We start from the raw sequence: 18,432 nt of genomic DNA, 5'->3' as shown, positions 1-18,432 counted from the left end.
TTCCGTAGCACGCAAATATCTTTTTGGCATAGTTGTAATTTGATTTAAATACATATTATTAACTATTTAAAGTCCATATTCAACACTATCCTCTTAATTATTAGTTATAATACTATACTAATTAACACTTTATGGGATTGAAAACTCTTTCTAATTAAAAACAAGATGCACAGCCTAAGAAAATACGCCGAATTATACTGTACTATCTAGCTTATTTTTGTTTCCAAAATTTCATTCAATTAGTTTCAATTCTAATTTTCAAGTTATACAATACCAACCATAAATCAATGACCCAAAGAGTATACAACTCGCCATAAATTAAAAACAGCTGTAACTCTCAAGTTGACATTAAAATTTTCGCATTCCTCCGCTTCCCCACTTCCTCTTTGGGCTTTGCTTGTATTTTACATTTTATTTTCTGTCTCTTCCGTCCTCAGCGTAGAGCTCAGTCTGGCTCAGTCTCCAATATCGTTGAATGTGGGTTGGTCAGTTCGAAATCTGATTAAAAGTGTTGTTTTCCATTGTATCTTTTTATGTTTTGGTTAAATATCAAACGTCCAAGATCTGTACATTTCAGTGATATTTAAATTATTGCTTAGAGGTTAAATTGTTTCATAAAAGCAAATTTATTAGCTGTACTATTTATTATTTAAATGTCGGTACTTGTAACCTAACGCTCTTGTAAATAATTCAAGTTCTTACTTCTTAATGTTTTTATGGTTATCGGTGAATTACCAGTGACTCGCGCCATGCAAATTTTGCCCATTAAATTTTGAAGATCAGTCACTGAGTCCGTTGTGGATTATTAAAGTGGTGAGTATAATTTTTTTACCAACAATAACTAAAATAAACGATACAACTTTTGTGACATAAAAATCATGTCTTACAATTTTTATAGTAACCTTGTGGAAGGGAAGCTTTTTTTATTTTGGCATAAAGCCATTTGAATGGTTGGGATTTTAGGTTACACTTATATTTTATTACATATGTTTCCTAACAGTGTTTTATATTAAAAAAGACTTTAAATGATAAGAAGAATCTATATGTGTACTATAATTTGAATAAGCTATTTTTTTAAACATTTTTCCAATATAATGAATTTTATTTCAGATCTTAAAATGGAGTCATTAAAGAAAAAAGGAAAGCCCCCAAACCCAAGGGCCAAAGCTAATATATTCTCAGCATTAACCTTTGCGTAAGTTCTTGTTATATGTATTCCTTAAAATTCAATTAGTCTGCATTTGTCTCAAATCTTCAATATGCCTTTGTGCCTATAGATGTTTGGTACAGTATGTATTCTGCCATTTCATCTGAATTCCTTACCTTGTATATATTATTATTTTACTCATGTCTCTTCATAACACATATCAATCCAGTGTATAGAATTAATAGAAAATAAAATAATAAATGAATTTGATTTTAGATGGACATTACCCATTTTTTGGGGTGGCCTTAAAAAAGAAATGGAGGAACGAGACTTGTATGAGCCATTGGAAGAGCATGCATCAAGTAAGTATTTGAAAACATTACATTCTGCCATTGTATAGGTCAACATTTATCTTAAAATTTTAAAAATAATTGTAACATTTAATTTATATTTTTTGTTGCAAATATTTGTATAGCTATTCATATTGCATTTATATGTGAAAATGGAAACAATCATACTTCATAATATTTTAAATGCGGAATTTAGATGGATGGATGTTTGTTATTAATATCTTTGAATTATACATACAAAAAGTCTGAAAGCACATAAACTACTAAGTTCTTTTGTGTTAATTACGCGCGTACAAAGCTTACCTTAGATCCTAGGTCCACTAGGCGATAGTTTACTTTAGCGGCGCGAAACTAATTTATTATTGGGATTCGTGGAAGCGCCAGTGAATATCATGCATGCATTGCCTGATAGAAATAGTTGTTGTGCACCAGACACGCGAGTCTGGTTGTGCTAGTGCAAACGTGGCTTAAGTTCATTGAACTCCTATCAAAAGCTACACAACAGTTTTTAAAATTAACAAATAGATAAAATAATTTAACGACGTAAAGTTTAAAGACGCTTGTCAACTTTATCTGACTCCAAATATATTAATTTAATCAATGTTTTTTAAATAAGATTTTTTGGTTTAGCTTAGTTACTCATAAACGAGGTTTAGGGAAAGCGCCATGCCATCTGCGCTCGGCCACCTCAAGCCCGGTGAATCTGTAAATGCCTCATCAAGGCAAACAGTGGCCATTTAGTCACAAAAAAACAAAACAGTAATTAAAAAAATACGGTTTTATTGGAGGTACTGCTATATAATAAACAAGAATAAAAATTTAACGTCTCTTTATCTTTAAAGTCGGCCAGGAAATTTAGGGTACAAAACGAATTATCAAAATCGGTCCACTAGCGGCGGAGTTATGCCGTAACACACATAAAAAACATACAGACGAATTGAGTACCTCCTTCTTTTGGGAAGTCGGTCAAAAATATCGTAAGGGGTTGTATACGATGTGTTTACTCAGTGCGATAGCGACAAATCGGTAACATTATAGATTTTCCAATGTTCGCATTTGTTTAATGTGTGGTCATTATCGTTATATGAAAAGTTTAATTTCACAGCAATATTGCAATGTCTGAAGTTAAAGAATTTGAGACTCGACTGACAAGCGAAAAAAGTAAACAGGTTTCGCTTGTCCAATCCAATTGATGAATAAAATCACTCCGGCCTGATAAATACGATGTACTTTAAACGGAATTCAATTTATTCACGTAAAGGGCAGGTTATTAACATTGCGTTGACATATTCTGCCTATACATTTTGTCATCATTTTGTCTATCTATACTTCTATACTAATATTATAAAGAGGAAAGATTTGTATTTTTGTATGTTTTGAAATAACTCAATAACTATTAGTCCGATTTCAAAATTTTTTTTACCATTAAAAACCTACGGTAACATCAGTGGTTACTCAGGTAACATAGGGTACACTATTTTTTTTTATTTCACATGGACGAAGTCGCAAACAACAGCTAGTCGTTAGTATTTGCTCAACTCAAAGCATAACGATCCAAAAGACAACGTGTGTCTAACTAGTTGGTACAAGTTTCACTTTTCCTCACCGGGATTAGTTCTATTCGCATTTTCAATTTTTTAATCTCTGTTAGGTCCACTGGGTGACAAGTTTGCTCGGTTATGGGAGGAGGAGGTAGCGAGAGCCGGAGCCAAGCGCACGCCCAGTCTGCTTAGAGTCATATTAAAAGCATACGCAGCAAGATGTATGCTTTATGGATTCGTTCTATTGTTTATGGAATGTGGAATACGGTAAGTTTTAATTTTTTAATAAAATATCCTTTTAATTCCCAATATCCTTAAATATTAACATCGATGTTTAAATTGTGCTGTATTACATTATCCTTGGTCAAAATATTTTGTAACAAATGTATGCGATTTTAATAATGCTAGAACAAATGTTGGTGGTACAATAGATTTTCTATTTGATGCGCATATTAAACAAATTTAGAGAAAAACGATAACCGAATAATCTTATCTGTATATCTTATCGATATGTTATAAGAGGGGAACATTACAAGCAATCTATGCACATTAAATACTTGAAAGTCACGTTTTAAGGATGCGCTCAGATATCTAATTAAGATAAAAAATCAGTTTATGTTATCTACGTATCTATAAGAATATCAGTAACCAAATTGCAGTATTTTTGTAAATATGTCAATCCAAAAGAAATTGATTTTGTATACTTGAGTAATCGTAGTCTTCATCTCTTTTGATAGTATTTACTTGCACATAGTATCTTTATCTTTGAATATTGCTTGTTAACTTACTTCGTCTATTCTTTTTAATCCAAAAATGGCTGAATATTTGTTCTAGCTATAATAATGATAAAGTATTTATAAAACACGCAGATAAATAGAAAGATGATTATTTTCATTAACAGGCAAATAAAGGTTAATTATTAAAATTGATATTTAAAAATCAACCTAGTTTTTAAACATGTAAAAACAATATTTCAAGAAGTTTGTTAATAACTTGTTGTCAATTGTTATAAGGCGGTATATCTTTTTTTTCTTCTCATTAAAGATTGTATCGGTACATCTCAAATTAATCGCCCGAATGCGTCACAAGTTTTTAATGCACCCTTTTGTTGACTTGAACGACCTTTTATTTAGATAAAGGCGAAAATTTAATAATATACGTATTACTTTAATATGAGACATTGAATAATTAATAATGTGATTTGTTTTGTTATTCTTGAGTATAACGATCGTTATAATATACGTTAATTTGAACGCAAAAACGAAAATCTGCCAGATCATGCCACGAAGCGACTTGCACAAAATAAAAACAATTCAGAGAGATGGTCACAGTGTATGCTAAATCCGAAATTTTTTGTTGCCTGTATCTTCGATTCCAGGGGTAGTTATTTTAAGTGCTATATTCCTAGATATAGCATCAATAGTGAAACAGGAAAAAAGATTATGGTGTGAATTGTTATGTGAATGATTCAATGCAATCAGTGCAATCCTAGTGCGTGCAGATTCAATAGGTACAAAGTACGATGTGCCATTGTTTGTTCTTGCTATGTCATGGTAAATAGAAAACGATTTCTGTCAAATCACTTAATACCTCAACTCAAACAGTTTATTTGTCACAGTATTTCGATTTAAAGTGTCTTACACTTCATAGTTGGACTATGGAAATAAAACCACATTACTGTTTGTACAAAATATTTAGTGATGTCATTGATTTACAGATTTCCCTAGGTCCGCGGTTTACATATTTTAGTTTATTTATTCAATAATTGTTATACATGATTTATAAATAATGTTACGTACATTGTTACGCATTATTTACATTCCACTTGCCCAATGAGTCTCCGGTCACCGGATGAATGCACTAAGTCGATGTTTTTATCATGTTTTGTTTAAAGTTATTCGGTAATTATATGGTAATAGGGTTTTTGACCACAAACATTTCACAAGATCTACACAACATTGTCAGGGTTTATAGATAATTTATTTTACGTCAAGAAGTATTTATTTTAGAATATAACTTCAAAGTTTTTGTTAAAATATCATGCAAGCATGAATTCATTAAGACATTTTTATTTAATTTATTATGTACTTTTCATTAGCCTTAGAAAGTTTTACCAAAATTTCCTTATAATCGCGCCATCACAGGGAAAGTCAGTTTGTAAATTTCCATTTAAATTATAGATTTTTCTGTGACCGATGCAAACGTACTCAGAGTTCGTCATATCAGAAATTCCTGGCAACATATTGATGTTAATTGTCAACGTCATTGAGCGTCATCACCGTAACATTGTATGGAGCTATTTTTACCCTATTCCGCCATAAATGTGTCAATTTCTTACTGTTTAGAATATTGCGCGAATTGTTTTACCGTTTCAGATGTTAATTTTTTTCAAGAACAAATACAGTAGCCGAAATAATTTCAATATAACTATTTTTTGCAGTTTTTATCCACTTACATGTATTTAATTTATAAATAGAACATTAAAGGCCTTTCCTACCAAATTGTAAATGGTCTGATAACAATCCAACGTGTAAACTGTGATGGAAATACCGGATTTTGTTCCCTTATCTGACAGTGACGTCATTTTTAAGCTATCTAATCCTCAATCAGCAAGTACCACACAGGACCTAAAACAATATTTAAATTATGTTTTTTTTTTAATCTAAATTAGGCAAAGGGGGATTTTTGTCTTGGGAAAGACATGCCAATCCCATAGTGCTGCTAGTAGATCCTAAGAAACGAGCTGGCATAATCGTACAGCCGCTAAATTGTATTTAGATTACTCTATTACAGTTATAATGTTGAGTAAATATAAATTTTGTATCGTTTAAGGAAATTACCATACGACACATGTTTACTATTACGGTCTAATTCTATTTCCTAGAATTTAATTGGGTACGTTGCGAAATCATTCCACGTAAAACAATTTACTGCGTTAATAGTATTAAAATTTGCTTTCGTAAATTATTTTTAAAAATACAACTTTTCTTTAACAATAATTTTAGAACGACATTTTTATCGTCACAACCTTAAATCCATTTGTTGCATCAACAACTTAGCTACTGAAATTCACTTTTATTTGAAGAATTTCACTCTTCACTTAAAACTTTCAGTTAGAACTGTGGATGTGTAATGGGTGTCAGGCTTACCCCCATCAATATAACTCTTCCACATTCAGGTTATTAAAGTGTGATACTAATGTATGGACGCATGTAAATTATTATAATAGAGATATGCAACATATGGCATTTAAACATGCGTAATATGTTGTAATATTTGCACCACATTTGTCATAATGTAGCATTATTGTGGTTTCAGTATAACGTAAGCTTTTGCGGATATATTGCAATTTAGTACGTAACTAAGCCGCATAAGGAGTTAAAAATCTTAACCCTAAATTACAACGGCTTGTTTTATTTTCCTAACCAAATTTACCGAACCAAGTAAAAAGTTTTTTTTTACTGTTTCCTAACCGTCAAAGAGAAATGTTTCTTTCCGCTATTGTAACCGGTCAAGTTTTAGTGCTAGGGTGGGTACACTTTGCTAGTTTCATGCCATCAATCCCATGTTAAAACGATCCTGTCGATTTTAAGACTAAATAGCTAGCGCAATTTAATATCAATCTAATTGACATTTACGTTTAGTCGCGGTTTTTATGTTTTAAACCCCGCAATTCGTCTTGCTAAATCTACATTTTTCTTCATACCATAAGGTGACAAACAACCAAAGTTGTCCTCCGGCACGCAAAACTGCTAGTGTCGGCTACCAAGCCGCTGATACTATACGTTTGAAACCACACGGCCATTTTCACTCCGGCGGATACCACATAGCCACTATTTGGAATTTAAAGGAAACATATAAATTTAATTAATAATAATAGTAGAGTTCCCGGATAATTAAATAGTATACTCACCCTACCGGTTACGAAAGCGGAAAAAAATAGTCTTTACCTAACTTGTTACGTAAATTTGATATTTGATGAAAGCTAATACCTAGTTTTGTGGTATTTCATGTTAAGGTAACAATGTGAATAATTGGTTTAGTAAACTGAGCTCTAGGAACTTAAGTGACTTTAGAAATAACTATATTACTATTAGCATAAGATTAAAAACTTAATGGTAAACGTATTAAGGTTAGCGTAACGAGATTATTTTAATTCTTCTTGAAAGCGGAGAATATTTTTATAAGTATAAAATGAACTTACAGATAGATGTTACTTTTGGTCTGACCGAATTATTTAGATATGAATTTAGCAATCGGACTTTTTATTGCTTTATTGAATGTCTAGGTTATTAACATATTATCACTGCGAACTGTAAACTTTGATAGTTGTCTTGCAACAAAACATTTATAACGTATAAATCTCTGAAGGTCTTACCACTCACTATCTCCACATATCTTTTGAACCTCATATGAATTAGCCAAGGAAGCTCTGAGGGCGGCTTTAAGGGTCATGTATTTATTCCATCTTAAATAACTTGAAGGAGTATTACAACATAAATACATAAATTTAAGTTCTCATTGTATTTAAGTACCACAGATAAATGTTTGAAAATCACATTCTTGTTGACATTCTAGGACTTTAATGCTTCAGTAAGAAGATAAGTGCAAGTTAAGTATCGTATGTTGCCACATGAATGTCTACATTGTTTTAAAAAAATGTTTTAAAAGCCTGTGCTTGCTTTAGGGTACTTTTGGTTCCGTTCGCACGAAAGGTAAATTGATGTAATCTTATTTAAAACTATTAAGTAAATTATTTAAAACTAATAAAAAATTATGAATACATAATAATAATTTTAATCACAGAAGATAAAGAAACAAGTTCACAACCCGTTGAGAATACAACTTACTGCCCATCTACAATAATTAAGTAGACTTTAATGATTTTTAAGAGAAATTTATGAAATCATAAAGCCGAAGGCTAGAAATCATTTAGATCTGTATCTAAGAATATTACATTGAAATAAATTACAATTATTTATATGTAGCTATGGAAAAAATAAAATTATAACCAACACTAATGCTAGTTTTTATAACTGACCAGGGTTTATCTTATAAGTGGAGTATGATTAATCCTATATTTTACTTAAAGAAACTTGTATGAAAACAATCCGTATTTGTAATACAGCACAATAACATCCTTTTCCTTGTCTCCTGTTAACCCTATCCTACTCCTCTCCAAGGATACAACAGCCGCGTATGTTGGGCTCTTTCGTGGCCTACTTCGGTCAGATCGAGCGCCGACTCATGCGCAGGCGAGTCATGATTCTGCGCGACCAAACGCACATGGCTCGACAACGATTTGACAACGGAACTGATAAGAAGTGAGCTACTATCTACTGTAATTACAAGTAGCTTTCGTATGACGTCATCGATGTGTAAGATATCGTTGGATTAATTTGAAGAATTTTGGCGGAAGCCACGGTTAATTATCTGGTTTGGTTTTAACGATGACGTCATTCAATGTACTAACGTGAGTTAATTTTTGTCAACAACGCTGTTTACGATGTGGTTATTTAACAACGTGGTTGAGTAAAAATATGTACACTTAACTTAGATGAGATATTATATAATGTGTAATATATTGTTTATTAATTGTTACTTTATGAAGTAGACTGTTTAAATAAATTGTATCAATTGGGCTAAGTTTCAGTAACTTACTGCTTCACTGTCGTCTAAAAATATCTATCGATACTTCAGTGACTAAATGTCGACCTGATTAAAAACATTAGGCTCAATCTTGCTAAAGAAGTATGCAATGGCAACTACTGTTGGCATTTAATTGTGTAGATTTAGGGTTGTCAACAAAGTGGTTTTTTTACTTAACAAGTGACATAATTTTTGTATCAAGGTTTTATGTTTACTTTTCGTGCAATTGTTAACCGCTTACTGGTTAGTAAGTAAACAACTGACTTGAGATATCCAGAGCATACCAATAAATAGCCGTAAGTTATTCAAGATCTATACTTAATTGTTCCGAAAGCTTAAAATGATATGCAGGATTGCAATCATGGTCTTCATATTCAAATTTAAGGGTTGACAGCCCTATTTTATTCGGAATGGTGCATGCGTTCATGATTGTTGATAAGTCGGTACAATTTACTTTGTTGAACGCAATGTTTGTGCGCCTACCAATTTATTTTACTCTGATAAAGTCCATGAACACATATTTTAACCTCATTTCAATGCAATGATCATTTAATTTTGTCTTTGAAAAACTTTATCTTAGTATTTATCGGTTTTTTTATTCTTTTTATTTTTTAACAGGATAGCTCAGCCAGTGTTTTTGGGCAAGCTGATAGATTTCTACGGCCGAGAACAAGCAGCGATAAAGCCAGTGGAAGCATACTTATACGCTGGGGCAGTCATACTGTGCTCGGCTCTCAACGTCTTCGTAGTGCATCCATACATGATGGCCATATTGCATATGGGTATGAAATTCAGGGTCGCTTGCTGTTCCCTCATATATAGAAAGGTCAGTATATGTTTTAATTTTAATAATTAATAGGTTGATAACCTTAGACTTGCTCCGTTTTAAATGATACAAGTTTTTTTAGTGCGTTTTAGGGTTATTATAATTGAAACTAAGTAATATTTCTTGTAGTTTTAAATTACGATACTTTTCTTTGACTTTTTGTATCGGACGTGCTTAATTCATTATTCATATGCAGGTAATATGAATCTTATCGCTTAATGAGATACTTGAAAATTTCTAAGAAACTGAAAGACGAGTACTTTATGTATTTCCTGTTTATCTTAAATAATGGATTACATCCTGAGTTGACTCTTTGTTTCATTGTTTGCTGTGATACCGGAATGACATGGACAAGTAGTGTTTTATATTTGAAACTCGTTCTGGATCTAGACATAAGATGTTAAATGGTTTATCTACATATGTAACCTGTTAGAATATTATTTGGTGTTTCGACGAGAACCCAATAATAAGATCTACAGTAAAAATAAGATGCAAATTATAATTACGTTTTGCAAAATGAAATCCAAGTTCACTATTCGCGCAATTTTTACTTCGCCAATTATTTGAAAATTGAAACATACATTTACATAGTCATGTTAATGTAAAATGATTTATAAACAAGACATACAGTTTGTTACTTGTTATATGAATTGAAACACCTTGTTATTAGTAATTGGCCAGTAACCTTCCGTAACTACGGTAAGAAAGAACCTAATTCGTGATGCGAAAAAAATCAGAAATAATTAGTTGGTAATATTTCTAGTTGAATTCTATAATATTGATTTGTGATCAAATGAGCTACTGTAGACCGTGTATATTTATTAATAACTACAGGATGTTTTATGTATGGTTAAAGTATGTTAAAATTATGACTCAAATCAGTCACTCAATGTAGAGGTTTTTTTTTTTCAATTTTATTGTGCTACTTTTATTTACATACAAAATCTTCATTATCTGGCTTATTTCGCACAGCATATAGCTTAGCGGGCAGCCGTAGGATCATAGGATTAACTGTACTTACTAATTATGTATCACCTAAGCAACAGCCGGCTGCTGTTATGCACAAATCTTACATTCTGTACGCCAAGGTTAACGATTTCAAACGACCTTCGTTACATAATTTACATTTTCTTATTGTCCGTCTTCACTTTTATTTAATGTTGAAATAAATAAATCATTGCGTAATCTTGTGCAATTCTTTAAATGCAAATATATTAGATTGTTAAATCGGTAATTCAGGCTATCTGCTGTAATTCTCAGCATTCGGTATTCTACTTTTTCGATGCGATTATTTATTGTCCTTACTGCCTGTGACGTCAACAGTGCAATTATATTCATGTAATTCCCTTCTGTGTATTCATTACATAACCTTAATAAACGTTGCGTGATGCAGAGTTATAGAAAACAAACTTATATTAATGATTTATGTGCGTTCTTCTGCACAGCTCAGTAACAGACAAGCCATCTGTTTGTGTCTCAATCTATAGTAATATTATAAAGAGGAAAGATTTGGATTTTTGAATTTCAGTATGTATTGCAAAAACTCGAATACTACTGGGCCGAATTTAAAAATTCTTTGACCGGAAAGTTAATTTATCTGTTAGTAAAATGGGCTTTTTTTTTTAATTTCTTGTAGGCGAAGTCGCGAGCAACAGCTAGTTTTATATATAAATCTAGGAATTGTTATAGTTTAACTACATGAGTCATATATACAAATGTTCATTAAAAATATATATTTTCTACAAACTTGGTTGAAAGTAATCACTATGATTTTTGCGTACTTTCTGTAGTGTGGTTTTTGCTGTCCATCGTTTCAGTGAGAGGATTGCCAAGTATGAGTAAAAATGACATGTCAAGTTTTAAAGCTAATTGCGACAGTTAATATTATGATAATTAATGATATGATACAACATGAAGCAAATATTGTACAAAATTTTAGAATTTTTATTTGCATGAAAACTGCTCTCGTTTATTTTTATCTCTTACTTTTTACTAATATGTATTATAAATGTGAAAGTTTAGACGGATGGATGGATGTTTGTTGAAGTTTGTAATGTAAACATGCAAACAAAAATTTGGCATATATGTAGAGGATAGTCTGGAAGAATACATAGGCTACTCAGTTTTGTTTTCAATCCCGCGCGAACGGTGTCCCGGACGAAAGCTAATGATCAATAAAAAATTCCATTAATGTAATTTTGTCTTCCTAGTTCAGACATTTTCGATATTCTATTAAATGTTATTATTTACCAACGAATTAATATGTTTTAGTTCAAATTCGGTTATAAGTTTGTGGTTCTAAATCCTCGGTCTTTTGAGTATTTATTTTTGTCTGTTAAATCGATAACTGTTGGTTACCAGGTTTCAGTTTAGTGCGTTATCGAAAGACATTTCTATCATTTTTTAAGTTCGATAAAACAATACCAAATATACAGATATTGTGGCAACCCACGGTTATGCTTCTCAATGGAAGGATGAACCAATAAATATTATTTATTAAAAACTCTCTACGGAATATACTAATTTTGCCACAAAACCTTTACCATAGATAACTGGACCTAATAAGTGCCATGGATATTTTCATATCATATGTTATCTAGCATTTCAAGATATCTCTTTAATAAAATTATTAAGTATAAGTATTTGGATATCGCATGAATGTTTTTTTATAATAACTTCTATGAATTTTTGAAGTTGATTTTTAAAAGTTCACCTAGATACTTTATTATTACATCCTTATGATTTTAAGATGAAATTCTTTTAGTTTAATTAAGTAAATGCAAACACCAATTTATTATTGAATTTACGAATTTTTACACGAAAATTATATGACTTCCGATAACGTTAATGTATAACACGATATCGTTTCGAATATCGATCCGTGAATCTACTTTCATGACCTCATTTTATTATTCATGCATAAATTTCATTTAAATCCAACGCCTGAATTAAGTAAACAGAGATGCCTTAAATTCCACATATGGTTGCAATTACGTTATTTTATGTTTTTAGTTATTTTGGGAATAATTTATGATGAAATAAAATTACTTTGAATTTTAAGGTGATGCTACATAGGTCGACGTTGGATTAAAGCGAAATATAAATTAAAATAATGTAATATTTTTAGTTCCTTTAAATATTATTTGATAGATTTGTTTAGTAAATCTTTTTTTACAGTCCTTAAGGCTATCCAAAACAGCGTTAGGGGAGACGACGGTCGGTCAAGTGGTGAATTTGCTGTCGAACGATGTGAACAGATTCGATGTGGCTATCATATTCCTACATTACCTGTGGATTGGGCCCCTCGCCACCGTTATCATCGCGTACTTCATGTGGCTCGAGATAAGCTGGGCGGCTGTCGTCGGTGTTGGATTTATGCTCGCCTTCATACCTTTACAAGGTAAGTCATGAGAAACGTTAATTTTATATAAGGGACATGCTTGGAAGAAATTGCTCGATTTAGCCAAGGTCTATAAAGAGCTGTAAAAACTATTAAGATAGAGCAAACGAACTAAACACGCGAGTTGCAGAACAATCTTCTTGACACAATAACCCTGACGTAACATTATGTATGGTGTAAAAACAAGTATATAAGAGTATTGTAGCCTTTGAGGAAAATGATAGGGTCGTATTCATTTATTCATACGTATTGACTTTAATTGGCGTATATAGTTGTAGGATTTACTCTAATATTTTCAGTAAAGATAATTAAAAAAGAATTATCTGCGTAATTAAACATTGGTAAGTAAAGCAGGCCGTACGAATGTTAATCATATGAACATACTCTCATTATTCTCTTATGAAGTAATTAACTTTTTTATTTATTCAAGACTTAATGAAACGTGGTACCTAAGCGGCTGTCTTTGTCAAGTTCCCTTATTCCATTCACTATCGGTGCACAATTTTCACTAAATTATCTTAAAGTCGTATTTGTACGCCGTCGATTTTACCTTATTATTTTCTTAATGCAGCTTATAAAACTTAGATTAGATGTTATATTCAAATGTAGTCGTCATAAACTTGTTTTTTTACATTAGTTTAATTTTTACAACGAGTAACAAGTATCTAAGAATTATTGCTTTTAATGTTTGACAGTTGTCTTAAATTAAATATATTTAATATAAGTTTTGCATAGCTTTGATATAAATAACATAACTTTCAAATGCAAGGCTTTTGCTAAAACAACAAACCGGATTAGTAGCTAAAAGCAATGATTGCAAAATAAAATATTCGTTCTGCTATTAATTTCTGTTTATTATATTTTTTATCTTTTATATTTAATTTAAATGTGTATCCGACTGTCTCGAAATAAGGTTATGAGCTTAGAAATGATACCATTTAAGTCATGAACTCGACTTCTTGTTAACCTTATACTACACTTGGAAATAAAATTAAATACCCGTGTACCTTAGAAGCAAATGCACCTTATTTACTACGTAATAATGTAGATAATCGCTTGTTTACATTTCAAGATGTTTGCACATTTTTTTTTTCGCAAAGGACCCTTGTTGCACATCTGCCATTTCTATGTGGCCAGGTATAAAATTATTACATACGTTTTGTCCCAGATTGAAAAACATTCCTTGTTAATTTGTTTCTATGCATGCGTGCTATTGAAAATAAAATTTTCAAAGCATGTAAAAGTTCAGGTAGTTCATTGATTCCCTTTGAACATAAAGTAACGAAAGATTTACATATGACGTACTTCTATAGAATTCAAAACATACACTCTATTTTAATGAAATAATTCCCCAAGACTTTATTAAATCGTTTGCTGGATTTTGATGTGTTTATGTAAAAGACAAAACTTATAAGTTTTTTTTTAATTACTTTCGTTTTTTCAGCGTACTTTGGCAAACGGACATCTGAGTTGCGTTTGAAAACAGCTTTACGTACGGACGAACGTGTCCGTCTTATGAACGAGATACTGTCTGGTATACAAGTTATCAAGATGTACACGTGGGAAAAGCCTTTCGCAGACCTAGTCGCTAAGGCTAGAAAGTGAGTACAATATACCAAAGTGTACTTACAATGAGAGCAGTTTATTAACATATTTCCAAATCTTATATTCATGTTAAAAATATAATTGTATTTTATAGACAAAGTTTTAACGAAATTGTCACAAGGGGTGTTAGTAATAATCGCTTAGGGGTTGATACGTGAGTAATATTGCGTGTGTTTAATTATGTGAAAGTAGTGATAATGTTTTTGGGGTGTAATTATCGACATTTTATTGTATCCTAGACGGTTTTAGCAATTGATAATAAAAAAAATTAATGTAATTTGTAGGGTTTTCGAAGAATGATTTTAATGGTTTTATATGTTTTTTTTAGACAGGAAATCAAACAGATTCGAGCGACATCGTACATCCGAGGTGTGCTCACCTCATTTATAATGTTCATGACGCGGATCTGTCTGTTCATCTCCATACTGGCGTACGTCCTCGGACAGAACAATATTATCACAGCGAAGCAAGTGTTTGTGGTCACCAGCTTCTATAATATTCTACGGCAAACTATGACCGTGTTCTTCCCACAGGGTGAGTGTGAACAAAATCCCATTTTTTTATTTAATTCGTGTTAGGAAAGGCAACAAAATATTATTTTATTGTTGACTTTTATTTTTAAAAACGTGGCTCAATTATTTATAATTCTTATACTATCCTGCCAGTGTTTTTTTTTTGTCTTTTGTGCAATTATTATAAAAAAAACCTGAAGTTTTGTTTAGTCGATAAGCATCTTGGGCTTTTAGTCTGAGTATTTCGTTTCAAGGTCATGCTTTACGATCGAATTAGGTCAAAGACATTTCATGTTTATTCAAATGTGTTATTTTCCAACTAAATTAATGAAAAGTTAATGTTACCGAGCACTCGCTAAGGAAGTGGTTTTGTTAGTATTTACACAGCTGAGTGCAGATTTTACCATCTTGCGGATTGATTAATAGCCTAAATACTGGAAATAGATAAAAATAAATTTAAAACTAAATGTTTGTTGTTTACTTAGTTGACTCATGCCTGAAGTGATGAGTTAATATTTTTATTTACTTACAGTATCATTTATTAATTGTAAACAAATATACTTTTCTTAGAAACATGTTATAACATTAAAAATAATAACCATTAAGTTATTATTATTATGATATATATCTTTATTCACTTATTTTACATGATTTATATAAATATAAAAAAATAAATAAAAAAATAGAGCACCACCGGCTGCGGAATTCCATGACTCAAGCATCATTATTATTATTCAAGGTATTGCTCAAGTAGCTGAAGCTACGATATCAATAAAACGGCTACAAAACTTTATGCTATACGAGGACACGAGCAAGCCAGTGCCCGGCCTCTCCGAGATACAGACCGCCACCAAGAAGAAGGGCAAGGAAGAGAAAGAAGTAAGAGAGTCTGTCGCCTCAACCAAAGATGAACCTCTAGTCATTGAAGAGAAGGTCCAACCTGAAAAATTGGAGACAGAGCCTGAGAAGAAGAGGGACGAAGCCAGGGGTAATGGTAAGTGAAAGTCTCATTTAATATTACTTAACGTATTTCTATAGGAAATAATCATACTTATATTATACATACGAATGTTCGGATGGATGGATGAATGTTCCTTTATGACAGTGACGTAATTATTAAGATATCTGAGTCTCTGTTAGCCAATGGTGGGACAGGCCCTATGTTTTGTTTACTTCCTCACTGGCGAAGTCTTGGGCAAAACGTAGTGATTGATCAAATTCTAAATTCAAATTATAAAGTTAAATTAACTTTGTCTGTGATTGTTACTGGCCAGAAAATCTTGCACAAAAATGAAGGAAAAAATATTTTTTTTTTAATTTTCACTATTTGCCTTCGTTCCCCAGGTAATGCGACTCTGGCACCGTTAGAATCAGGTGAGGAAGATGACGAGGAGTTGGCGATGCGCGTGGAGGAGGACGCGCGCGGCGTGCGGCTGAAGCACGCCACCGCTAAGTGGATCGCCTCGCACGCAGAGAACACACTCACGGACATGTCGCTCACTATAAAGCCCGGCAAGTGAGTCCACTCAAACGTTGCTTAAAACAGTTGTTATGACATTGATTTGCGTTACTAACAAATTTTGACAGCCGTTTAATATTTGTACTATTGCATATAGATTTTTTTTCTGAAGTAACGTAAAATCTTTCGGATTTGAAGCATACCTAATCTTTGTATTACAAATAGTTTGAAACTGACGTTTACAAATTAAGTTGGCACGCTAGTAACAAGTGTACTCTACTACCGGACGAGCCAAATAAAGTCCCGGGTACTATAATCGATAGAACTATATACTACTACCTTTAGTCCACGACTCGGTCCGCGTGAATATAAAAAAAAAACTAAAGTAATTAGCCTATGTGTTCTTCCAGACTATCTTTTACATCCATGCTAAAATTCATCGACATCCGTTCAGCAGTTTAGGCTACAAAGTCTAACAAACATCCATACATCTAAACTTTCGCATTTATAATGATAATGAGATTAATACCATTACTCTGATAGTCGTTTCGTTGCATGGGCTAATAGCGAAGAGCTTCGACCAACATCTCAAGAAGTCCTCGCTATAAAGTTGGGTTAAGGGACAAGAACCTCCTCACTATGCGTGCGGTTTCTCTAACTGACGATTCAAAAGGCAGTTATTTCAAAAACCGCACGCATTGTGAGGAGGTTTCTGTCTCTGCCCTGACCACTGGTTGCTTGAGTCATCGGATTCCGTATCAGTTGGTGCTCTATTTTTTACATAATGTGTTTTATTTTATTTTGTATTCAAATCATGAAAAATAAGTATTAAGGGTATATGTGTAGTTTAATAAGATATCGCGTTGTCAGGCTGATAGCAGTGATAGGGCCGGTGGGCGCGGGCAAGTCGTCGCTGCTGCACGTGCTGCTGCGCGAGCTGCCGCTGCTGTCGGGCGAGCTGCACGTCGGCGGCACCGTCTCCTACGCCAGCCAGGAGCCGTGGCTCTTTGCTGGTTCGTACTCCTGCATTTACAGTCAGTTTAACCCTTAATGCATGATGATATATACATCAGCCTTCTCTTCCATACCCAATGGACTATTAAAAAACCGTTTTATTTATTTTTCCATTCATCTATGTTCAATTTACTACCCGTTTTAATTTAGAGTATTTAAAAATAAACAATCATGCATTTAAAGGTTAAATAGCTACCTAACTAAGAGTAACCTAACCTTAGTTACTGTATGTTATGTTTTTAGTTAGAATAGGTTGAAAATTTATTTTTGTAAGTAATCGTTAGGTTTCTACAGATGAAATATTTGAACAAAAAAAAACTTTTTCCTTGTAAAATATATAGGCATAAAAAATGTTTATGGTCGTAAGTCCTGTATATTTTTAGCCAAGTGTTTTTTTCCAATGAAAACCTATACAGCCTTACAAATAAACGCGGTATAAAGTTAAACTTAGGAATAAACTGAGTATAAGCAAAATTTGTACTAATATTTAGGTATTCTCAGTTTATTCCTAAGTTTAATTTTATACCGCGTTTATTTGTAAGTTTTACCATTATATTATAAGTTTACAACTTTTGTTTTATCTGTTTGTTTGTTAGGCAGCGTACGTCAGAACATCCTGTTCGGGCAGGCGATGGACCGGCCGCGCTACAACGCCGTGGTGCGGCGCTGCGCGCTCGACAGGGACTTCACGCTCTTCCCGCAGGGCGACAAGACCGTCGTGGGCGAGAGGGGCGTCAGTCTCAGCGGGGGTGAGTTTTCAACATTATTTTGTAAGAACAAAATATATGTTCCTAATAAGTCTTCTAGAAAGACGAAATTCCCGGGGCGAAGTCGCGGGCGCTCGTCTCCGTCCGAAAAGTAAAATAAAACAAAAGTAAATAGCTTATGTGTACTTCCAGACTATCCTCTACATTAACACAAAATTTTAT

The 18,432-nt window shown here is 32.6% G+C and overlaps 1 protein-coding gene across 1 annotated transcript in view; it reads left to right on the top strand.

Moving 5' to 3' along the window:
• The first annotated feature begins 372 nt into the window (after nucleotides 1-372).
• The window catches only part of LOC106107840 (probable multidrug resistance-associated protein lethal(2)03659), a 27,081-nt gene continuing 9,021 nt past the window's right edge, over nucleotides 373-18,432 (top strand). Inside the window, exons 1-13 of the mRNA XM_013288845.1 lie at nucleotides 373-813; nucleotides 1,111-1,195; nucleotides 1,424-1,509; nucleotides 3,149-3,305; nucleotides 8,222-8,362; nucleotides 9,306-9,513; nucleotides 12,691-12,913; nucleotides 14,358-14,514; nucleotides 14,847-15,052; nucleotides 15,770-16,024; nucleotides 16,375-16,546; nucleotides 17,360-17,502; nucleotides 18,100-18,333. Coding sequence (XP_013144299.1) covers nucleotides 1,119-1,195; nucleotides 1,424-1,509; nucleotides 3,149-3,305; nucleotides 8,222-8,362; nucleotides 9,306-9,513; nucleotides 12,691-12,913; nucleotides 14,358-14,514; nucleotides 14,847-15,052; nucleotides 15,770-16,024; nucleotides 16,375-16,546; nucleotides 17,360-17,502; nucleotides 18,100-18,333 — 2,059 coding nt within the window. The 5' untranslated portion in view covers nucleotides 373-813; nucleotides 1,111-1,118. The remainder of the gene's footprint in view (nucleotides 814-1,110; nucleotides 1,196-1,423; nucleotides 1,510-3,148; nucleotides 3,306-8,221; nucleotides 8,363-9,305; nucleotides 9,514-12,690; nucleotides 12,914-14,357; nucleotides 14,515-14,846; nucleotides 15,053-15,769; nucleotides 16,025-16,374; nucleotides 16,547-17,359; nucleotides 17,503-18,099; nucleotides 18,334-18,432) is intronic.

This window comes from Papilio polytes, unplaced genomic scaffold (genome assembly GCF_000836215.1).
Source record: "Papilio polytes unplaced genomic scaffold, Ppol_1.0 DF821845.1, whole genome shotgun sequence".
NCBI lineage: Eukaryota > Metazoa > Arthropoda > Insecta > Lepidoptera > Papilionidae > Papilio > Papilio polytes.
The sequence above is the reverse complement of the archived record's forward strand: the minus strand, read 5'-3'. Positions and strand labels throughout refer to the sequence as shown.